This window comes from Juglans microcarpa x Juglans regia, chromosome 8S (assembly GCF_004785595.1).
Source record: "Juglans microcarpa x Juglans regia isolate MS1-56 chromosome 8S, Jm3101_v1.0, whole genome shotgun sequence".
Lineage (NCBI taxonomy): Eukaryota > Viridiplantae > Streptophyta > Magnoliopsida > Fagales > Juglandaceae > Juglans > Juglans microcarpa x Juglans regia.
Genome location: NC_054609.1, coordinates 3664104 through 3688062, shown reverse-complemented (window position 1 = coordinate 3688062; position 23959 = coordinate 3664104). Strand labels below are relative to the sequence as shown.

General features: G+C 36.0%; 2 protein-coding genes across 5 annotated transcripts; both read left to right on the top strand.

Annotated features, from left to right (window-relative positions):
• The first annotated feature begins 185 nt into the window (after nucleotides 1–185).
• Nucleotides 186–6659, top strand: LOC121244706 (phosphoribosylaminoimidazole-succinocarboxamide synthase, chloroplastic). 2 transcript variants are annotated; one of them, XM_041142883.1, is made up of 12 exons: nucleotides 186–584; nucleotides 694–795; nucleotides 931–1060; nucleotides 2319–2411; nucleotides 2491–2579; nucleotides 3168–3248; nucleotides 3964–4053; nucleotides 4173–4262; nucleotides 4602–4652; nucleotides 4743–4789; nucleotides 6140–6197; nucleotides 6267–6659. In XM_041142883.1, the coding sequence occupies exons 1-12, from the start codon at nucleotides 264–266 to the stop codon at nucleotides 6324–6326; spliced, it is 1212 nt and encodes a 403-aa protein (XP_040998817.1). In that variant the 5' UTR covers nucleotides 186–263; the 3' UTR covers nucleotides 6327–6659. The 2 variants fall into 2 exon arrangements, with proteins under 2 accessions (XP_040998817.1, XP_040998818.1); XM_041142884.1 differs by having other exon boundaries at nucleotides 189–584; nucleotides 2319–2375.
• A 2750-nt stretch (nucleotides 6660–9409) lies between these two features.
• On the top strand, nucleotides 9410–22170 carry LOC121244631 (clathrin interactor EPSIN 1-like). Of its 3 annotated transcripts, XM_041142792.1 has the most exons (12): nucleotides 9456–9516; nucleotides 9617–9668; nucleotides 9933–9960; nucleotides 10410–10489; nucleotides 10658–10736; nucleotides 10872–10955; nucleotides 11050–11195; nucleotides 11311–11562; nucleotides 18736–18878; nucleotides 20017–20213; nucleotides 21081–21459; nucleotides 21699–22170. In XM_041142792.1, exons 5-12 carry the CDS (start codon nucleotides 10671–10673, stop codon nucleotides 21923–21925), a joined length of 1494 nt encoding a protein of 497 aa, XP_040998726.1. In that variant the 5' UTR covers nucleotides 9456–9516; nucleotides 9617–9668; nucleotides 9933–9960; nucleotides 10410–10489; nucleotides 10658–10670; the 3' UTR covers nucleotides 21926–22170. The 3 variants fall into 3 exon arrangements, with proteins under 3 accessions (XP_040998724.1, XP_040998726.1, XP_040998725.1); XM_041142790.1 differs by lacking the exon at nucleotides 9933–9960 and having other exon boundaries at nucleotides 9410–9516; XM_041142791.1 differs by lacking the exons at nucleotides 9456–9516; nucleotides 9617–9668 and having other exon boundaries at nucleotides 9767–9960.
• Nucleotides 22171–23959: the final 1789 nt, after the last annotated feature.

Below are 23959 nucleotides of genomic sequence, written 5' to 3'. Positions count from 1 at the left end.
TTTACAAATTGTTAAATACACAATTTATTGCGAATCCATTATAAGTATAAAAAAATTCAAAATATTAATACCTGTCCTTTTAAAGTTAGTTGATGCAATATATTTATATATGAATAACATTAAATGTTAAAAATAATTATTTAATATCTTATTAAATAATTGAGTAAAAATGGTAAAATAACGTCCTTTGATACACTTCCTTAACCCCCACAACCCAATGAGCCGACCGGCCGGCCACAAGTAGACATTGATAGAGCGTAAGAATGGCGGAGAGTATACGCTTAAACCCTACCAAAACATTCAACCCCAGAATTCCATTCACAAACCACACTCTCCCTTCAATCTATTCCTTCAAAACGAAATCAAAATCCAAGAAGTTCGCATCAATCTCTGCGTCGGTGAGTTCGAGCCAGAGCCAGAGCCAGAGCCAGGACCAGCAACGACTGTCTTTGGACTCTCTGATCGGTAATAGCAGTCGCAAAGACGAGCTTTTTGGCTCTATCAGAAGCTCCTTGCCCCACTGTCTCTCCGAAACGAACCTCCACCTCACTGTCCCTGGCCTCAAATCCAAAACCAGGGGAAAGGTAAATCCTAAGCAAGGCAAAAGATCAAAACTTCATTGGTCTTGGATGAGGAATTGACTTACTGCTCTGTTTCCCACCTTTTCTTTTGTTTTTGTTTTGTTTCTCACAGGTTAGAGATATTTACGAAAGTGGGGATTATCTCGTTCTCGTCACTACTGACCGACAAAGTGCTTTCGACAGAATTCTTGCCTCCATTCCCTTCAAGGGCCAGGTCTACTTCTCTCAATCTGCTTCTTCTTACCCAAAAGATCTTTTATTTTTCTGGATTTAGTTGGATTAGTTCTGGGAAAGGATAATTGTGGTTGCAAAACGTATTACTAGTCCATTCATATTTATCGATTTTCAGGTTCTTAATGAGACAAGTTTGTGGTGGTTTGACAAAACCCGACACATAACTGCAAATGCGATCATCTCGTCCCCGGATAAAAATGTTACAATTGCGAAAAAATGTTCGGTTTTTCCCGTCGAATTTGTCGGTGAGTTATTGTAGGCATACCGAGTTGGAGTTTCCTTTGGCTAATTATTTTTGCACTCAACAACTCACAACCTTTCCTCATCTTCCGAGTAATCTTGTGGAATGTTGTTTGTGTAGAGGCAGATGAAAATTTTAGTTAAGGGTAATGAGAAGGATTCTGGATGTTTCGTCCTGGCTGTCTAAATTATATGAGTTCAAGATATGACGAATAATGGGTTTTTTCAATGATCAATGATTGAAAACTATCGTGTAGTCACCTATCAAAAGAAAACTATCGTTGTAGTTGGTATCTTAAAGCTATCCTTTTAGACATGGTGGCAAATCTTTTGTACTTTTTCTTGTTTGTATTGCAAGAACTTTTTTTTCGAAGTATCATGTTTTTCATAACTTATACCGATAAAAAAAATGTTTTCTATAACTTATATTGATAGAAAAAGAAGTCATGTATATATAATAAAGGGGATATAGAAACGATGATATCATGATGCAAAATGAACGGTTTATTGAGGGCAAACCATACAAGGGTATTTCATTTTACTTCTTAAATATTTCTCATCATACATTTCCAGATCTTCTTTTCTTCTATTCAGGAAAGGATAGTTCCCCCTACCAGTATCTTCTTTACCATATACCAAATTTAATGGTTTCGATAAATCCCCTAAAATAGTTCGTCTGGAGTTTTTTTTTTTCATATGTGGGAACTGTGCAGTACGGCCTATCAGTGACTTTTATAACTTTTATATTTGGATAAAACCTGAGTGAAAGCAGTTGCAGCATGATTTGGTTAAGCCATATATATGTTTTCTGTTACTTATATTAGAATTTCAAAACCCATGAAGTGTGTGGTTTAGGGTGTGAGAGAGACAAATGAAGTGTATTCCATATCATGTATTGATGTCCCTATGAATCTCCTAGACAGCGTTAAATAGTCACTTAAAACAGTCATAATGAGCTTCTAAAGGTCAATCTACTGTCAAATGGTCTTAAGTCAATAAATCTGTCCTTTGCAATCAATCTTCTAGCTAGTTGGTTGGCTCTTTGTCATCTTTTTTAGTCCGAGTTTATTTTCCTAACCTTGGGTGCATGGGAAGGATTTTGTTTTTGAGATCCTTAAATATCATGACCTTCTTTTTATTTTGATTGCAACATAATGTTAATTTCATACTTTTGAAGATGAGGGTTCTGTAGCAATCTTTTTCCCATTTGTTTGTTAGACCGCCAACTCTTCAATTGACACCAAATATGTTGCTAATTTTTAGTTAGAAGTTATGTGACTGGAAGTACCGACACATCATTATGGACAGTCTACAACAAAGGTGTTCGAAAGTATTGTGGCAATGTCCTCCCGGATGGTGTGATTTCAATCTTTGGTATTGCTTTCATTTTAATCTAATTTTCCCCTTACCTGATGGTCTCTTAATATGTAATAAGGTTTGGTTAAAAACCAAAAGCTTCCTGCAAACATACTCACGCCAACATCTAAGGCAGCAGATCATGATGTGCCAGTAACTCCGGATGAGGTTTGATCTCTTGCTTCTGTTATGACTAGATTTTTATTTACAATCTACCCTTCTTTTGGAGGGGAAGGGAAGAAGAAAACTGAGTGAAATAATTTATGAAGAAAGAGAGAAAGAAAGAAATAAATAAAAAATAAAAGAGCTTCTCACTTTTAGGGTAATAAATTAATTAATGCGTGAAAGTCAAATATCAAAAGATTGAGACTTGCACCAAAAGTTAACAGTGAACTGTTTTCTGATGTCATTAGAAACCTTCACTACTTTTTTAAAATACTTCTTTTAGGTGCATTCTAATAGTTTATAGTCAATTTTATTTTCCACCAATGAAGAAGAGGATCTCTTTATTATTGGTTCTCTTGATGTCATTCAAAAGTTCAGAAAAGAACTGCTGAAGATAGATTTGTTTTACAGACCTTAGTGCCAAAAAATACATTAGATCAGATGGTTAATGATCTCAATAAACCAGCTCAGATCTGTCCCTTATTTTATGTGTGTGTATAACCAACAAGCAATTAGCCAATGATTTGTAAGGTACTGTTATTTCGAGTTCCAGCTTGGTTATTTGACTTATATGATGCATGTGCCTCACAGATAGTTCAACGTGGACTGATGACTCAAGCTGATTATGATGAAGCAAGTAGGAAAGCATTAAGCTTATTTGAATATGGACAGGTAAATTAGCTTTTGTTGGTTTGCTTTTATTGCTAAGATCTCATGTTCAGATCTCATTGAGCTGGAATGGTTGGGCTTGTGTGCATGTGTGCGTAGAAGCACCATCATGCGTAACATAATGTAATTAGCTCTGTTATTTCTGCTACAAACAGGCAGCCCAAGTACACAAGATGTGTTATTAGGAATAGATTATTTGGCATCCAAATTGGTGTTTGTGCTTCTGCTTATAACTTTGCATTCTTGGTGATGCCCTTCACCAACATTTTCCAATTGATTTCATTAGGAATTTGCTTGAAAGATGAACAGTTGGGCATATTGTCTGGTGGTAATTTGTGTCGTAGCTCTAGTCTTCCATGAAGCTTGAACTCTTTTTTTGCCTGAAAACAACTAAGAGCTACTGACTGATAGTGCACAGAAAAAAGAGTTATGTTTTCCTTGTCATAAGCGTTGATATAGACAATAAATCAAATAGGAATAAGTGATAATGCATGAGTTTCTGAAGGTAGTTAACAGATACTTTCGCTGCTGAAAATTGTGTTATATGAACCTTTTATTTAACTCTGTTGCTCTCATATTGATATGACATGACGTCACTTCTTCAAGCAGTTGCTACTTTTAAATCTTAATTTTCTGTATCCTGCCTTACAATGTGATTGGTATATGATAATCCTTACACTGTTGAATTTGACTAGCTTACGTTTGGTTAATATTGCAGTCTGTTGCTCTGGAACATGGCCTGATATTGGTGGACACTAAATATGAATTTGGAAAGGCAGATGACGGTTCAGTTCTTTTAATTGATGAGGTTTATGATCTTCTTTGAAGCATTCATATCTCTGTGTCTCTGAATTCCCTTCTATTCACCCAATTTATAAAAAGTTTTGCTATTGTAATTGGAGTACATATCTTGTTTTGGAATTCTAGGTGCATACTCCCGATTCCAGCAGATATTGGATTGCCCATTCTTATGAGGAACGCTTTCATAGTTCTCTTGAACCTGAAAATGTTGATAAGGTGTGTTATTTGTGCTGCAATGTTTGCTAGTTACCTCTATAGCATGGATGTGTAGATGAACCTGAAAAAGCTGATAAGGTTTATGGATCATGGATGTTTGTTGTTCTAGTTACTTATGTTCTCTATGTCGATTTCAAATAATCTTTAGGAAAAGCTTTTTGTTTCCACCGAGCTAAAATGATATATTGATGTTCTCATAAGCCAAAGTCATTCTTTAATAGCTATCTTGCTTCAATATCTCTTATAGAACTCATAAAATTGACGATTTAGTTACGATATATGTACCATGTTCGATATGTTTTATAAACTACTAAAGCTGACTCAACCTTTTCTCTATAGGAGTTCTTGAGGTTGTGGTTCAAAGATCACTGCAATCCATATGAAGATGAGGTAATTCATATTATTGACTGATGCCAATTTCCTTTTAGAGTTGGTCCATATCCATACGCATCTATCTCACATTGGTAATACAATGTCCAGGTCCTCCCTGATGCTCCAGAAGATCTTGTTTGTGAACTAGCTTGGCGGTATGTCTTTTATGTTATTTAATCAGGTGTCAGGTTGTAGACTTCTTTCTTATAAGCAAGGATAAAATGAGCAGAGAATGTATGGTTATGTCTGTAGGTCTACTTAAATAAAAAAAAGGTTGTCTGTAGGTCTGAAGCCATCGTGGCCATTATCACAGCTCTTCTAGAGTCGGTCTTCAGTGTTTATACTCTGACATCTTGGGGTTCAATTTTGGAGAAAATGTTTGGAAACAGCCAATTGTCTCAATGAGCCACATCTACTGCATATTGTCTCCCATTGGTTTTATAATAATTATTAGCTAGTTCCAGAGTATAGATGCATGATTTTCTCATCCTGTGATTCTCTCACCCTATCACAGGATGCCACATCGTTAACATTATAGCTTAGGTAAGAAATACTCTAGGAGTAACTAATAGTTTTCCTTGGTTTAAGCGTATTTGTGTTGATTGTTTTGGTTCTTGACAGCTTTAAACTGTCAGCATTTCATTTCATATAAACTTCCCCCTTTACTACAAGCGACTGATGCCCTGGTTGCTAGCTGTCTGTGAAGGGAATGGTAGGCCTGTGAGAATAAGAAGGCATTTAAAGTCAAAGAGATTCTGAGTAAACGCAAAGGAGTAAATCACAAGTTTACTTCCAAGAGTAATGATATACCTACAACTACTTTACAACTTATTTTATGACCAGCCAATGTAATTTTGCCATTCATTGAAAATAATTTCAATTTTAATAACTATCTTCCATTTATAATACAGTTGTAAAATAATTGTAAGTTTATCATTTTCCTACTTGTAAAACGTTTCGCCTGGAAGCTATCTAGGGCAGCCATGTGTGCAGGCCTGGTCTTCCATTGATGATGAACCTGTGACTCTGTCAAAAAGGCTCTCAATATCATTTTGATAGAGTTGATCATCATGGTCATGGTCGGGTCTTTTGTCCAATAATGCTTAGGTAGATTCACTCTCTTGGATTGTATGCACCAAGTATCAAACTTTTTATATTTAGATGGTTTGCCTCTCATTCATTTATTTTAAAACCCCTAGGGTTTGCTTGAGTTGTAAAGGTCTTCGTCTTGGTAGTATGCTCCTTCCACGTCTAAGGTTCGAATTCTCTTGAGTGCAAACAATTTCTAGGGGCCATTGGACTTAGAGGAACTTCTCCTTGAATTACCCAAGGTACATTTGTGGGAAACTTCTAACCAAGGGCCTGTGCACTCCCGGGATTAGTTGGGACTTTGTTCTCAGGCACCCGGTGACAATAAAAAAAAAATAATTTATGTTAAGATAACTAACATTTTCCTATATATTTAGTTTTTGGTATAAGTAACGAAATTTTTTTTGTAATGACAGATACATATTTTTGTACGAGAAGATAACAAATTCGAAGTTTGAGATGCCAAGGATGGAGGTAAATCAACCTCATATTTTTATTTCCATATTAAGTAGATAGTAAACATAACTTTGTTTTTTGTTGCAGGAGCCAATTCATGATCGAATTTCTCGGAATGTTGCACAGGCGTTGTCATCACTACAGTAATTTTAAGCTTTTGAATTATTGGTCTGATGTATTTGTTGCTAAATAAGCTTGAAAAGAAAGCGCAAATCTTGTCCTTGAAAAGCGATGGGCATTTTGTTCACGGGAAGCACTGTGAGTTGCTAATCTTGAACGCAATTCTCCATCTGGGGAGCCTTCCTGATGCTTGTTATCTAACTCACTAGCTATTTCAAACTTATTTTACATAAGAGTGAGTCTCTCCTTTTTGCGTCGTTTTATGGGAAGGTAGATTTAGGGTGTGTAATCTCTTCACAGACCTTTCGAAAGAAGGGAGAATTCACATGAATTTTCAATGTGGATACACTTTTTTGCTGAGGGTCTGAACAAAAAACTTGCATACTTCATGAGTTATTTTATTCTCAAGCCGGTGTGTAGAGCACACAATCTATATCACTTAAATGGTAATATTTTATTTGTAAGATTTGAATTTAAAAATTTATCTTTCAAATTAAATTATGTCACGTAAACAGAATACTAGATGTTACTAGATGTGCTCGACACACTGTAAGTGGTGAATGGTGTGTTACACATATGATGATAACAAGAAGGATTGCTTATAACTACTCAGATTTTAGTCAGTTAATGCAGTTCCAGTGAAATAGCACTAGTTTGCAAAACATTTGCTTCTAGCCGTTTGCAGTTTAGATTTTGTTTTTTTTTTTTTTTTTTTTTTTTTGTAAGTGATAGTACATGTTTTTTTTTTGGATAAGTAGTAGTTCTACATGTATTGCATACAATATCTATTTTATCAGTTTTCTTTTTAAATTTCAGATTTTATAATCTTCTGCTGATATCTGAAATGTCAGCTCGTATTGTTATGGAAGTAAAAATTATAAGTAAAAATAACATTTATTTTGATGTATTTGTGGTTTGTGGTGTGACTGTTGAGATGGGGATTGAATATATCTTTCCAATTTTAAAAAAGGTAAAATAATAATAATAATAATAAAAGAAATTGATGCGGACTATCCTAGATTTATTAAAGGCAAATGTGTTAGTTTTTGTTTAAATTATTAGTCTATTTTTAATTAAATAATTTGTGTTAAATATTTAAATTAAAAATGGACGAGTGATTCGAGTTTTACCCTCTATTTGTTCTTTTAAGAGAAAAATAGAATCCATCCAACCGGATTAATAGATGAATTGAATTTGTTTATATATATAAATATATATATATATATAAATATATATATATATATAAATATATATATATATATATTATTGGAACCATTTCGTCCCGTTTAAATTTAGAAATGAGTTGAAATGGTTTTAGATGAGTTGAATAAAATTTTGTTAGAATATTATTTTTAATATTATTATTATTTTGGGATATGAAAAAGTTGAATTGTTTATTATATTTTGTGTGAAAATTTAAAAAAAATTGTAATAATAATAAGAGATGAGTTTGGGTGAATTTCGAATCCAAACAAGGCCGAAGAAATGGACGGATTGACAAATTGAATTTGACCCAAAAAAATCATTAGACGTTTCTTCTTATTATATGCAAATGAAAAGCAAGATCGAACAGCCCTTTCTAATATTTCTTCATGTTTCAATAATTATAAAATAATATGTAAATAATAATAAAATAATTTAAATAGGATATTTTATTTACAAAAATAAAAATAAAAATATTATAATCGCCAGGCGTTACTCCAGGGAGTCGTTATTGGTTTGGACAGTTCGTATCTAGATATCTATTTATTTTTTAGGTTATCCTGACTCATATTTAGGAGAAAACAATATTGAGATATTCAATAACTTTGAAATAGATGATGGATAATAATAGATTTATTACTTTTTACCACTCATTTACTACTTTATAGTGTATTTAAAATTTTTATTGTATTATTATTTTTTTAGTATTTTTTTAACATCATTAATCAATAAGAAAAAATTAAAAAAATATACAACTTTACAAATAGTACTTTCTTAACCATTGAATAAAAAAATAAAAGAAGCAGTAAATATGTGATAGGAGGTAATAAACCTATCATTATCTATAGATGATTGTGTAATTTCTTTTTCATATACCAATTACAACTCTATATCACAAACCCACCAATTTGATTATAAAAATGTTATTTTAGCAGTCCAATCTTTGGATAATGGCTTGGAACAATAACAGAAGATTCAATTAGATCCATTACCGGTTTATTTTTAGGGTTTTTCTAGAAAGCCTCCTACATTACACACCATATATGCTTTAATTTTTTTTTTAAAAAATTTATTCTTATTAAACTAATTGAGTTATTCTACTCATCATCCATACTTTGCATATTTGTTAAGGAAAAAAATAAAAAAAAATAAAAAATAAAATAGATGTGTGGTGTAAGTATGATGAGTATAATTTTTCTTATTTTTATTTAACTCCATCTTTGTTGCATATTTTATTTTATTTTTAAGTTAGTGGGTATAGTACACCATTTATATTTCGTGAGTTACTATAGCTAAAGTTAAGTAATTTAGCTAGGGGTGGGTGGTGGGTGACGAAATATTTAGACATGGAAGACCCCTAGTGGGTAGCACCCTTAACTTTAGCTATAGTAACTCACGAAATATGTGGGTGAACAACAACTTAGCCAAATATTATAATATTTATTTCTCACTTCTCTCATCAAATATATAGGTGTTTTTTTGTAATTAAAAAATTTGGTTTGATTTATTATTATTAAATATAAAATGTGATAAATATAAATTAATTAGTTAATACTAATTAGAATATTAATATTAATTTAATTAGAATATAATTATTATTAACATTTAATTTTAATTGATAGATAAAAATAAATTAAATAAAAAAATTATTAAATTGATAATATTTTATTATTATATAGGGAATAAATAGTAATCTAATGTAGATATTAGTTTTGAAGAGAATAGAAAAATGTAAATTTATGTAATATTAGCTAAAATTTGAATTTATATTTAGTCAAGTTTTCCTTTTTTTTTTTTTTTTTTTTTTTTTTTTCCAATTAGTTATTAGTTAATACTTAATACCCTCCGCCCGGATGTACTTTCACGCTCACCTTGTTACCCCGACAACTATATATCAAACTTCGTCCATTCCTTCTGATAAACATTTTCGCATTCTCTCTTTTGATTCCCGGAGTTCTGCAGATCCCTCAGCCATGGATTTCATGAAGGTCTTCGATCAAACAGTTCGGGAAATGTGAGCTTTTCTCGGTTCGATACGTTTTCATTACTATTAAGCTTTTCGAAATCGTATTTTCATTTACTTCCTTCGTTGTTTTCTTTCTCTTTTGGCGCAGAAAGAGGGAGGTGAATTTGAAGGTCCTGATGGTTCCGGAGATTGAACAGAAGGTAAGAACACTAATTCTTTTCTTTTCAGCGAAGAATCTCGATTGTCTGCTTCTGTTACGAATCAATCTTTTGTTTTTTTGTAACTCAAAAAAAGAAAAAAAAAATCTTCTCGTTTTATTTTAACACAATCATTTTTGCTTGCATTTGGAATTTTCTTATTTGTCTTGGTGATTTTTATAACATTTCCCATTCTGTAATCTTCTCTTTCTTCTTGATGAAATATACGATGCGACTGCAATGTGTAATATTCGGCACAATTTCAAGGAACCAGACGCGAGTTAAATGAACACAAGTGAGGAAGCTGATTCGATATTCTGATTCCTTGTGTAATATTGACTTTTTGATCGATTTCGTTTGCTGCCAGTGCTGCTATGTATTGTTGTAGATATTTTCTTTAGGTTCCAGAATATTGAACTTTTACCGAATCTAGTTGTACATTTTGTGGTTTATACAAAAATTCTATGTTGTGCTATTTACGGAGGACTCTACACTTCCATTTTTTTCATGTTTTGTTCAATGCTGTTTAATTTTTTTATTTAATTTTTTATTTTATAAGTAAACATTGTTTTCCAAGAATAGGCATAGTCCAAGTAGACAAGAATCATTAATGTTGTTTATATATTTGGTGGCAAGTGAATAAATTTGAGATTAATTTTGGGCTTATTAGACCTCTTTTCAAGTGATTAGAATTCTTATTTTTTGGTTGGTTTTAAATTTGAGATTCTACCTTTATTAATTCAGGTACTGGATGCGACAGATAATGAACCTTGGGGTCCTCATGGCACTGCATTAGCGGAGATAGCACAGGCCACAAAAAAATTGTAATTTAAAACTTTCGTCTCTCTCTCTCTCTCTCTCTCTTAAGTAAAAAAGTACACTAATAATTTTAAAATTTTCGTATCTCTTTTAAATCTTTAGAAAGCAACTAATTTATGAAATAAAGGTGTCTCTTCACTCTAAAGCTTACATTACTACTTTTTATGTGTCAGTGCTGAATGCCAGATGGTTATGGATGTTCTGTGGACAAGATTGGCTGAGACTGGCAAGGACTGGCGACATGTCTATAAGGTAAAAATTCCTTTATTATTTTCTTTTCGATTCAAGGAAATTCTACAAGGCAAGTAGGATTGTCCATTCCCTGAACCTTGGTGGCTCATGGGATTCTTTCATGCCTTACAACTCTTGAAATTGATCGTATATCAGGCATTGGCTGTGATAGAGTATTTGGTGGCACATGGATCTGAACGCGCGGTTGATGAGATTATAGAACATACTTTCCAAATTTCTGTAAGGACTAGACTCTGCGTAGGCCATGCCATTCTCTACAATTTAGTATGAGTGAATGTTCTCTCATATCCTCTTTGGTTTTGTTCTGGTGAAGTCACTCTCAAGTTTTGAATATGTCGAGCCAAGCGGGAAGGATATGGGAATAAATGTGAGGAAGAAGGTGGAAAACATTGTGGCCCTTTTGAATAATAAGGATAAAATACAAGAAGTGAGAAATAAAGCTGCTGCAAACCATGATAAGTAAGAAGTGCTTCAAGAACTGAAATTATACAGTCCTGGTCTTCAAGGAATTCTTCTTTATTCTTCAAATATTTTTTTCCCAGTGAATGAACTGTGTGAATATCACTTCTTTTAGGTACATTGGACTTTCTTCTACTGGAATAACCTACAAATCAGGTTCTGCATCATATAGTAGTAGTGGCTACCAGAGTAGTGATGGGTATGGAAGTGGTGCAAGAGATGGTGATAGGTTCAGTGATGGTTATAGAGACAGGGATCAATATAAAGAAGAGAAATATGAGAAGGCTAGTTCTGGAAAGTCACCTTTTGGGGTTACAAGCGAGAATCAGGGGAATTCTTTGAAGAAGGGTTCTACCCACAATGGCAGGTAGAAAATCTGCATTTTCCTGATTTATTGGCATTTTTATATAAATTTTTCATGTATATTCCAAATTGGACCTTGCTATCATAAAGTTGAATAAGCATTTTAATGAGATTTGTTCGTGAGCTATCAATTTTTTGTCAGCTTCTGTTGTATCCTTCTATGGGTTTCATGTTACTAGAAAGCAATTCTTGTCACCACATACCATTTTTTGTATTCTAGTATTATGGTTACAAAGAACTGGGTTGCTGCATTTTTTCTTGTGGATATTATCCTTACAGAGGAAGTTTTGGGAGGACCTATTAGATCATCTTGTATATTAATATGCGTCCATTATAATTAGGTCTTGGTTTTTCAGAGTCTTACCAGTGTATATGTCAAATTCAACACGCTTGAGGACTTTGATGTTTCCAACAAGATTTGATCTGATAGTTTTCAAGACTCAAAATTCTTTGTATAGAAGATGGTTTTGATTGCCAAGAGAAAGCTACCACTACATCTCTCTCTCTCTCTCTCTCTCTCTCTCTCTCTCTCTGTGATACATTTGCATGTTTTGCTGTCAAACCATGCTACAATGATTTTGGAAAGGAATTCCTAAGATCCTAAATGGTCCTTGTATTGTTTCCAAAACTTTAGTCATTCTTTTCTTCCATATGCGCCGCATGATCCCTATGCTCATCCAAATGGGTTTTGATGGAAAGATAGTGTTGTTGTGGGGCAGGAATACATTATATAATGACTTAACCTCGTACTGTCTTGGATAAACTCCAGCACATCTTGTCTTCACTGCAATGTCTCGTTCTAAAATAAAACAATTGATCGTAGAAAGAGGAAGAGAGGTCCACCTCCCAATCTTGTGCTTCTAAAAAAATCTTGAGCTGTAAGTTGTCCCATTGATATATCCTTTGCCCGAGCAATGTTGAACAACTCCGGGAAGGATCTTTTTCTTTTTTTGATAAGTAAAATAAGTATATATTCATCCAATCAATTGTCAATTACAAAGTCAGAATATGCCCTATTTATGTAGGAGCATTAGAAACTAAGAAGTCATGAAAATCAATGCCATTAAAGTCCACAACAATGGCCCAAGTACAAAGAGTCCTAAAAAATAACATTTTTAGCTCCGCCATAGATCTCTCTGTCTTAAAAAATCCTCTCATTGCGTTCCTGCCCCAAGCACCACATAATATAGATAGGAATCATCTTCCAAACTGCTTTGATCTGTCGCATACCTCGGATTGAGGCCCAGCAAGCCAAAACATCCAACACGATTTTCGGCATAACCCATGCTATGTCCAATCTGTTAAACACTTCATCCCATATAGTCCTGGTTATCTTGAAATGTAAAAGTAAATGATTCACCGACTCACCTCCTCTTTTACACATGCAACACCAGTCTGCAATAATTATCCTTCTCTTTCTCAGATTATCTGTAGTGAGAATATTGCCTAAAGACGCTGTCCACACAAAGAAAGAAGCTTTGGGAGGAGCCTTATTGCGCCAAAACTTTCTCTAGGGAAACTATATCTCAGGAACTTGTGTGAGTACCTTGTAGAAGGAACGAACAATGAACACCCCTTTCCTTGCTGGACTCCACCGCAGATCATCTTCATGCTGGAAATTTAGACGACAAGAATACAAGAGACTATAAAAATCTACAAAACTCTCCATCTCCCAATTCTGTGCCGCCCGGTTGAAGTTGATATTCCAGTGAATGTTCCTTCCTGCGACTTCCATAACCTTCGCCACCATGGCATCTTGAGCATTTGCAATAAAAAATTAGTGTAGGAAACAAGTCTTGTAGAGCACTATTAGTACACCATACATCCTTCCAAAATCTGATCTTGGAACCCGTACCCAATTGCAGTCTAGTGTGTTGATGGAAGACCTTCCACCCTCTTCTAATGTGTTTCCATAGCCCCATTCTAGAGGCCCCTCTAACTTCTCTAGTACACCATCCCTCCCATAAATCACCATATTTATTCTCGATCATAGTCTTCCATAAGGCTTTTGGTTCCTTGATATATCGCCACAACCATTTGCCAAGTAATGCACGATTGAAACACCTCAAATTTTTGATACCCAAACCGCCATTAGAGATAGGACGGCACACCATCTCCCAATTGACTAGATGGAATTTAAACTCTTCTCCTAAACTCCCCCACAGAAAATCTCTCTTTAGCTTCTCAAGTCGACCCGCCACACTTGTCGGTATAGGGAATAAGGATAAGAAGTTCGTGGGTAGATTAGAAATTGTACTTTTAAATAGCGTAATCCGGCCCCCTTTGACAAATACAATCTCTTCCAACCTGCCAATCTTCTCTCTACTTTTTCAATCACTGTATCCCAAATAGAGTGCGCCATCAAGGCTATACCCAATGGTAATCCCAAATAACTCATAGGGAGAGACGCTATCTTACAACCCAGTGTGCCAGCCAACTCCCTTATATTCTGAACTTCTCTAAGAGGCATCAACTCGGATTTATCATAATTCACTTTTAAACCAGACACTGCTTCAAAAGAAAGTAGCTACGCCTTCACAGCCCTCAACTGATCTTGATTGGCTTCATACATAATAAGCGTATCGTCTGCAAACAGCAAATGCGAAATAGTAGTGATACTCCTACTCAATGATCCAATTTGGAAACCACTAATAAAATCATTAGTTACTAAAGCCGAGATCATCCTGCTTAGTGCCTCCATAACAATAACAAAAAGTAAAGGAGATAACGGATCCTCTTGTCTCAAACCACGAGAGCTCGAGAAGAAACCCTCTGGACTGCCGTTGATTAACACAGAGAATCTTACCGTGGATATACACCAGTTGATCCAAAACCTCCACCTTTCTCCAAAACCGCACCTACCCGGTAGATATAGTAGAAAATCCCAATTAACATGATCATACGTCTTTTCCATGTCTAACTTACACATAAGCCCTGAGCTGCGAGCTTTCAATCTACTGTCCAGACATTCATTAGCAATTAGAGCCGCATCAAGGATCTGTCTACCCTTCACAAAGGCATTTTGAGGCTTAGTAACAATCTTCCCCAAGACCCCGCTTAAACAATTAGCAAGCACTTTTGCAATAATCTTGTATGTACCAATCACTAGGCTAATAGGCCGAAAATTTGTAATCTCAATGGCCCCTACCTTTTTTGGTATTAAAGTAAGAAAAGTGGTGTTGAGGCTTTTCTAAAATTTTCCAAACGAGAAAAACTCCTGAAACACTTTCAGAAGATCTTCTTTAATCACCTACCAACATTCTCGGAAAAAACCCATAGAGAACCCATCAGGGCCGGGGGGCCTTATCTTTTGCCATTTTCCTTACTACATCATAAACCTCTTACTCTTCAAAAGCTCTCTCCATGCTAGCAACATCCCCCGGCTCAATAGTGTCAAAAACCAATCCATTCAAAGTAGGCCTCCACCCCACCTACTCAGTGAGAAGCTTTCCAAAGAAATCGACCACGTGATCTTGTATTACCTCTTCTTCTCTGCACTCAACCCCCTCAATTTTCAACACCTCAATGGTATTATTTCTTCTATGAGAGTTTGCAATTTTATGGAAAAACTTCGTGCTCCGGTCCCCTTCCTTTAATCAAAGAGCTCTTGATTTCTGGCGTCATGACATTTCTTCTTTTAGAATTATCCTCTCAAGATCTGCAACTAGCAAAGTTTTCTGTGCTTGCTCCTCCTCAATAAGTGGTCTCCCTTCATGTATTCTATCTAAATCCTGTATTTCCCTCCACTTAGTATTTTTGTTTTTCTCTACATTGCCGAAAGACTCTTGATTCCACTCATTTAAGTCTCTTTTTAAGGCTTTCAGTTTATTTGCAAAAATGAAACTGGGGGTACCCTCAAAATGATACAAAATCCACCATTGTTTGACCATTTCCACAAAGCCTTCAGACTTCAACCACATGTTTTCAAACTTAAAATATCTTCTACCACTACGAATACCTCCAAAATCAAGCAAAATAGGCCAATGATCCGAGGCTAGGCGTACCAAACGCGTTTTCCATACGTCCGGAAAATGACTTTCCAACTCTAGTGAAATTAAGAAACGATCTAAGCAGGACCAGGTCAGATTATTCGCCCATGTGGCTAAACCCCCTGCAAGTGGAAGGTCGATCAAATTCAAGTAAAAAATACACTTTGAGAACTCCAAACTTGCTGGCCTCAATCTTCTACTTCTAAAACATTCACTTTGGAAATGAACCACATTGAAATCCTCCCAATACACCAATGGAGCTCCCACCAGCTATGTATCCCTACAAGCTCATCCCACAGCAATCTTCTGTCGACATCTTGATTAGGACTATACACAACTGCAAATGCCCACAAAAAACCATCTTATACACATTTAAACGAACATGCTATCATATATCTCCCTATGTATTCCTCCACTTTCTCCACCACCCGCCTATCCCACATCACCACAATTCCTTCCGATGCCCCTGAAGAGGCCAAGTATACCCAATCTACCTAAATACTGCTCCATAAACTCCGCACAGTCTTCCTACTAATCATCTTCAGCTTTGTCTCCTGTAAGCAAACAATGTCCGCTTTCCACTCACGAATTAAATGCCGAATCCGAAGACGCTTCTCTACCTCGTTTAGACCCCGGACATTCCAAGATACAATTTTGGGTTTCATTGGGAAAAAGTCAGCCCCTTTCCTTTTGCCCTATTCCTAGTAGAGCTACCCTCCGAGTTCATCGACCACATCAATCTTTTCAGTTCCCGACTTTTCTTCGAGTCCTCCTTCTTTTTTTGATGATGTCTAGCTTCCATAGCAGTTAACAAAGCTATGAACTGCTCCTCATACCCATCACATTCAATCCCCACCACATGTTGAATTTCTTTTGCTTTATGTAATACCCAATCTGAGGCTTGATCTGGAAAATAATAGTTTAATGGGATAGGATTCCCCATCTTGTTATTTAAGTTCTGAAAACCTCTCCCCACTGAAAGCTCCCCCAAACCGCAAGCCTCAGAGATGAAAAGTTCATCCTCCACTAAATGCATCAAATCATCCGAGTCCTCCTCTTCCTCAGCCACCTCAAATTCCTCAAAATGTTTTACAGACAAGTCTGCCGGAGCCAAGAACAGCCCATCACCCTTCATCGGCGAGTTCTGCACCTCCTTAGGTGGAGAAAACCGAGTATCGAAACCCACCAAAGCCTGTTGCGCATAGAATGCCGGTGACACCTCATCGGCATCCTCCTCTACCACCATCGGCGGTGTCTGTGCCACAGTCGGCTGACCATTCGCCATCGACTGGCTGTCCGGCACAAAGCCGATACTTTGCAACTCGGGTGGGAAACATGAGCTAGGGCTTTCGACGGGCGTAACGGGCTGGGCTTCCCCATGCTCTTTCCTGCCACTTTGAGCCCTGGGTTGAGAAGGCCCAGCCCTGTTTGAGTTTTGCATGTTAGGCCTAGACGGGCCAGCCCCACTAGAAAGAATTAAGATATTGGACCAAGACGGCCCACCCCTCTTTTGCCACAGCGCCCTTCCCATGCGCCTTTTAAATTTCTGATGGGCCTCATTTTGGGCTTTGCTAGGCCCATGGCCTGTAACTTGTGCCCTTTTGAATCCCCCGTGTTTTTCTTTGCCTTAATTGAACCAACAAATGCCACTATTGTAGCCATGTCCCTCTGCAGAGACCGCAACTGCCCTTGCATTTCTAGCAACCTCCTTCTAACTTCCCACGTCTCCTGACACGCCGTAGAGCCCCTGCCATGGAAATAGCTCAACGCACCATTCGACGTGCCTTCCCGACGCCACTGCCCTTGCCCTCTATCAGTGACTCTCTCGCCACCATCACGCAAGTTTTCTTTTGGCATCGACGTAGATAGGGCCTCCTTATACAACCGAGCATGGTGCCTCAGTGCCCCTTTACCATGATTCCGATAACCTCCACCAGTCAAACCACCCACTTTAGTGACCTCCTTCCCTTGCTCTAATACCACCTCCCTCATCTTCCTCCATCCCCATCCATTTTCTCCTTCAGGAATACATAAAACATTCCTCCTCCCCCTGGTTATACTCTGAAATTTCAAGATATCTCCCTCTCCTATTTGAACAACGTTGAGCAATAATACTACATAAACCATCTCACATTGCCGGATACACCTCCTTCTTCCACCTGCTTAGGCTCTCCTCTAAAACCTTCCCAAGCCACTGGGTTGAAGAGTGCCCCAACATCACCGTTTGTTTTGTTTTCCAGCTTCTCTTAGGCTCGGTTTGTATTCGCAAGTCATCTCAACTCATTTCAACTCATCTCACTACTATTCATTATTATTCACCAACTTTAACTCATAAATCTCACTACTATTCACAACTCATCTCACTATTATTCACAACCTATCTCAACTCATCTCAACTCATTTTCGAATCCAAACGATACCTTAGTGACTCGCAAACCATCAGCACCAAGTTTTGACAAAATAAAGCATTTGGATTCAATCACCACTTCTATAGAACAACCCATCATAATCATCAAAACTTCAGAAAACAATTAACGAAACATTGACGATGAAGAAAACGTTACAGGAAGCAACGAGAAGAAAAAAGTGTGCATGTGTACGGAGAGAAAATTTCTAGGAGAGAGAAAATTGCGACCTTAAGGATATATATGTCAGCTCCTCCAGGAAGGCCCTTTTAAGAGGTCAATTGTTGCACCATTCATCATACCATAATTTTGTCTTGGCTCTACCCCACCTTATATCAGATGTGTCAAGAAAATTCTCTCCAGACACTTCAAATGTGCTTCCATAACCCGACCACATAGCTCTTATTCACCTCATTTGAATTACACCCACTCCATTCACTGTCATGCTTCATATCTACCATCGCTCTCCAAAGAATGTTTCTCTTGTTAGCATAGAGCCTTCTCCAAAAGAGCTTCATTGAATGTAACCAACCTTCTGATACCCACTCATGCCTTCTGACATTGAGGAGCACAACTTGGGCAGATTCATAAAGCAGATTCCAGGAATTTCTTGTTCTCTTCTCTTTCTGTAACTTGGTCTATTTGATCGTTTTTTGATCGTTTACTTCCTATCTTGATCCTTTTTTTAGGTAACTTCCTTTCTTGATTGTTACTAGAATTTATCATAAATATTTATTGTTAAATCTTTTACTATATGCTGATTTTAGATTGTATATCTTGCAGTAAGGATGATAATAAGTCATCCAAAGCATCAACTAAATTATATGGCTCGGATAAGTACGGTTCAATTCGTTCTCAAAGTTCAAGTGTCCCTTCAAATAATTATGAGGATGAGTTCGATGATTTTGATCCCCGTGGAACTGCTAGTAAGTGTTCTGAAATGATGTTTACTGTGGTAGAACTGTTAATTTTATATAAATAATAAAGAATTCACGAGTTTCTCATGTTTGCTAGTGTTATTTGGTGCTAGAGCCTGCAATCAGCGAGCGTCTTTTCACATTGAATGTTTGATTACTCATGTTAAATGCGGGCCTTCTATTTCCCCAGACTCACCGACTAAGAGCCTTTTCTGATGAGATCTCAACTGAAATACCAAAAAAAAAAAAGATTGCTTTTGAGGCCTATTTGAGATGGTACTTTATGATTGATCATAAAAAAAGAATGAATAGATTTGTTGTGGAAATAAAATTCCATAGAGTCAGCTGATGGTTTAATACTCATGTTAAGTAGATATTTGAAGGTGCTTATAATAAAAAAGCGCTAGGTCTACAAAGAGATCTTACAAAAGGAAGTTTACAAACTGACATGGTTTTTTGTGATACATTAGATTTACTTTACAATAAAGAGTTTTACAATATAACAAATCACACCAAACCATGTCAGTTTGTAAATTTTCTTTTGTAAGAACTCTTTGTAGACCAAGCATTTCTCTGTGTCAAAATCTTGCATGTGTGGCCATTGAAAACCAGTGTGGTGCCTCTTGCCTCATTAGTGTAGCACATCATCAATGTTTGAATTTTAGATTTTTTATTTTTGTGATGAGGGGCCGAGGTAGACCATGCAAATGCAGTGTCTTTTAATACTATTTTTTTTATCACTAAATAAGAATTTTATTCAAAATAGGTGAAGCCAAGTACACGCAACGCAATGTCTTTTAATAATTAAGTCCCGATCAAGCAAATCATCGGCTTTTTGACCAATGGGACATTGGCCCTTAGAAATTGTTTGCACTCAAGGATTTGAACCTTGGACCTTGGAGAAGTATAACCCCAAGACCAAGGTCCTTACCACTTGAGACAACCCCTAGTAATTTGAGTTTGATAATTATTGTGTCATGAGCTCCATCTCACACATTCTACATGGATTTCAACTGTTGCATTAGATTACTATTTCAACAGGATGCTCTAATTTCATTGAACTAGTTCCCTTCATATGTTAACAATCTATTTTATAGGATGTATTTTATAGTTTTGTTGTGGATTATGCAATTTATGCTTTTAACAGAGGCTGCTGCTGGAAGCTCTAACCAGGTGGATCTGTTTGGACAAAGTTTGGTTGGTGACCTCTTGGATGCTCCAACGCCTGTTCCTGCAGACAAGCCTGTCATGAACAGTAGTTCATCAGATTTTGATCTGTTTGCAGATGCAACTTTTGTATCAGCATCTCTACATGTAGATAAGGGACTGGGTTCTCAAACCCAGGTCAGATATGCTTTCATCTCTGTTTATATCTTTAATTTAGAGTTTAGTACTTTTGTTGTACTACTTTCATGAGATGAATTATGTGGGATAGTCTTAATACTGCACTAGGATTTTCAGTCCCCTGCTCCACCAGCTGAGCTATCCCAACTGGGAAAAGCATGAAAATAAGAGGATTATTTACCTTCCATGACAGTGTAAATATCCAGTAGTTGGTGAGACTCTGTCTTTTCATTTGGTGTGCTTGAAATAGATTTTGCAGATTTGAAAGCAAAGTAAAGGTGTTCTTTTGCTAATAGATTTATATGGAACAAGTTGACTGGGATTGGGTTTTTGGACAATATTTCTTGGAGCTTCACGAGTTAAATAACACAAAGTATAATTTTTCTTTACTCGTGAGAGGTTGGTTCTGATTTTACTTCACCCTAGAATTCTTCCCCATCAAAGGCTCTATTCTCATGTTTCAAAAGAGTGGGGATATAACCTCCTGCACTGACCTGTAGTTAGAAAAAGTAGCCGGAGAAGGTCCCATGTGGCTTCTGTCCCTATCTCTATCAACTAATGCTTGGTAAACGTGTATATCTTCCATTAATTGGTAGAAGCATAAAAATGGCCTTCTATAACATAAGGACCGTGATTGTGGAAATGCTACTAAAATATCTTATGATACTTACAGATTATTTTTTTAGGGGATTACATGTAATTTATTATAAATTAAAAGAATGTTGGTGCAAGTATGTAGATAAAATATTTTTAATTTTCATTTATGAATCCATTAATTATCCCAGGAAGGATAAAGGGTGTATTTTTTCTCCTTTAGGTTCTATTGACCCGATTCTCCTGCACTAACTGTTAGTACCATTTGTGCAGACTGAGGTTGATCTATTTGCTTCCCAACCTGCCATATCTGCTTCAGCTTCTTCAATAGTTGATCCTTTTGCAATCCCGAATCCCGTCATGCATCCAGAAATTAAAGCTCCAAACTCCGCACCGGAAGATGCTAACATTGTCGATCCCTTTGCTGCTGTTCCACTTAACAATTTCAATGGATCTGATTTCTTTGGCGCATTCACTCATTCTGATTCAGCATCTTCAGAAACCTCACATAATGGTATCAATGTTGGAAGTCATAATAATTTATCTTCAGAAGACTCGAGCACTCCACCAAAGAAGGATGCTTTCCAGGTGAAGTCAGGAATTTGGGCAGATTCACTGAGCCGTGGATTGATTGACCTTAATATATCTGCTCGTAAGTATAATATCTCAATTCCTAAATAACCTTTCCCACAGCATATTTTGTTTGCATGATTTGATGTTTAACATAATATTTTGCACGTTTTGGTTTCCTCTAACTCCTGCACTGTATTGTCATAAAACTAGATAATCACACTCAATGGTTGTGATGGAGTTCTACACAACTCTATACCTTTAATAATCAAATGGGTTGCCTCTCATAATAATTGCCTTCTCATTTGAATTTACTTGCAGCCAAGAAGGTATCCCTGGCAGATGTTGGCGTTGTGGGTGGATTGAGTGAAGGATTAGGTGAAAGAGAGAAACGACCCCTGACTTCATATTACACAGGAAGAGCAATGGGTGCCGGCTCTGGTCTTGGCAGATCCGGTTTCTCATCTTCACCGTCTATAGGTGGTAACGAATTCTTCTCCGACTTTGGTGGCCAACAACACCAATATGGTGGTGGTTTCCAGAAGTAAATTATTCTTTCCCATTTCTGCTCTTCCTCCTCTTTTGTCTTTCAATATTCTTTTGCACAATTAGCTAGTATTATTGGAAATCTTTGAGCATTTCAGCTTGCTCGGTTTGACTCTAATATACAGCAAGCAATATTATTGTTTGAGAATGTACGAGTCATGAGTGGGTTACCTTTCTAGACTTTTTGGTACATTTTGAAATGTATTGCGACATATTACTGTGTAAAGTCCGAGTGTGGTGCCTGTCCTTTGCCGGGTTAAGAGAGCTAAAAAAATTCTATTTATAAATTTGATAAGAAAAATTCTATAAATTAAATTACGTCATATAGATAGTGTTTAGTGTAGAGGTAGGTCTTAAAATGAGCACTAGTTTACATGGACCAAAGGCATGAACAGTAACACTGTTTATAAACAGTAATACTGTTAACAAACGCCCTTTTTCTATGAATTTATGGAGTGACTTTAGCATTATTGTTATGAAATTTCTTGTGCATACTTTTGACAACCCATTTTTACCGGATAACGTGTTACCATCGAGTCATTGAAAATTCCAATTTCCTTCAAGACTTTGTAAATGACATGTCATTTTAAATAATTATTTTTTTTTTTCACTTTATTTTCCTACATTACAACCGTGTGGCACGTCAGCAAAAGCGAGGTCAACAGCGTTCTTAATTCCTAATTCCCAAGTCACGGCTACCACTGCCAAGAACACAACGTATGACCCATTCAAGTCTTCAACCCCTCACGTCCTTTATAAAACATTCTTCCAACCCAACTCTCTTCCATTCAACACGCCTCTCTCTCCCTCTCTCTCTCTCTTTTGGTACATCAAGTTTACTCTCTTTGAAAAAGGCAAAACCCTAGCAACATGCTGATCAACATCAATGAACTTGAAGAACAAATCTGTGGGCTTCCATGGCCTCCGCTCGATGAAGAGACCCTTTTCATCATTCCAATGAAATTTGACCTTTCCTATTTCTTTGAAGATTTTGGAGATAACAACAACACAAAGAAGAAAAGGCGAAACCCAACTCAACATGGAGTTGGTAAACAGATGAAGAGGCTCAAGCAAGTTCTGAAGCCAGACCAAACATGTTGGACTGAATTCAAACCTAAGGAGACGGAAGAAAAGTTGAAGGGCATTTTAGAATTGAGACTAGAGTCAGGGAAGAGAAAACTTTCATCAAGCAGATCGATAGTTTGAGAAATGCCAATAGATCAGCTTAAAAGCATACAGCCTTTTGTAGCTGTTTCCTCGCCTGCAACATATATTTGTACCCAACACCAATAAATCAGCTTAAAAGCATACAGTATACACTACAGGTTTCCTTTTGTTTCCTCCTTAAGAATTCTTTTATTTGAGATAGTTTGCTATTTTCTCATTCTATATTTTTGTACACAATATCTCATTTTCTACACCAAAAAATGAAATGAAATGTTTACAAGTTAGGGGGCTAAGATGAGACACAAAATTTTTATTTGATCTGATCTTATTTCATTTCATCCCATCGTATATCCAAACATAATTCAAATACAAAAATTTCAAATTAATCATTATAACTTTTCAAACTTTCAAATAAAAAATAAAAAACAAAAAACAATTTCAACTTTTTCAAATCTCTAAATAAAATTAATATTATTTTAACTTTATAATATTTTTTATTCAACTTTTTCTTCCTTTCTTAAAACTCAAAAAATACTCAACTTAAACTATCTCATTACTATTCACAAAATTTTTATCTCGCCTCACTTCCCATTCCAACCCAAAAATATTATTCTAAGAGTTTTGGCTGTAATTTGGAGGGAGGATTCATTTAATTTTTAATCGGTATTTGTTTGTAAATGGTGATTGGTGATGTTACCTAGCTGCATGTTTCATGTCAACAGAAAATAATATTCTTCTCGGCTTTGCGGGCATCTCAATTCATTTTATCTAATCATTACAACTTTCTCACATTTTAATATAAAATATAATAAATAATTCAATTTTTTTAAATCTCAAAATAATAATAATATTAAAAATTAATATTCTAA

Excerpts from the sequence above, each read along its gene's own strand:
- LOC121244706 (XM_041142883.1), top strand. The coding sequence starts at position 264 with ATGGCGGAGAGTATACGCTTAAACCCTACCAAAACATTCAACCCCAGA. Across the intron at positions 2,580-3,167 it reads TGCCAGTAACTCCGGATGAG|ATAGTTCAACGTGGACTGAT; the intron begins GTTTGATCTCTT and ends TGTGCCTCACAG. Across the intron at positions 4,263-4,601 it reads AACCTGAAAATGTTGATAAG|GAGTTCTTGAGGTTGTGGTT; the intron begins GTGTGTTATTTG and ends TTTTCTCTATAG.
- LOC121244631 (XM_041142790.1), top strand. The coding sequence starts at position 9,476 with ATGGATTTCATGAAGGTCTTCGATCAAACAGTTCGGGAAAT. Across the intron at positions 10,490-10,657 it reads GCACAGGCCACAAAAAAATT|TGCTGAATGCCAGATGGTTA; the intron begins GTAATTTAAAAC and ends TTTATGTGTCAG. Across the intron at positions 20,214-21,080 it reads GACTGGGTTCTCAAACCCAG|ACTGAGGTTGATCTATTTGC; the intron begins GTCAGATATGCT and ends CCATTTGTGCAG.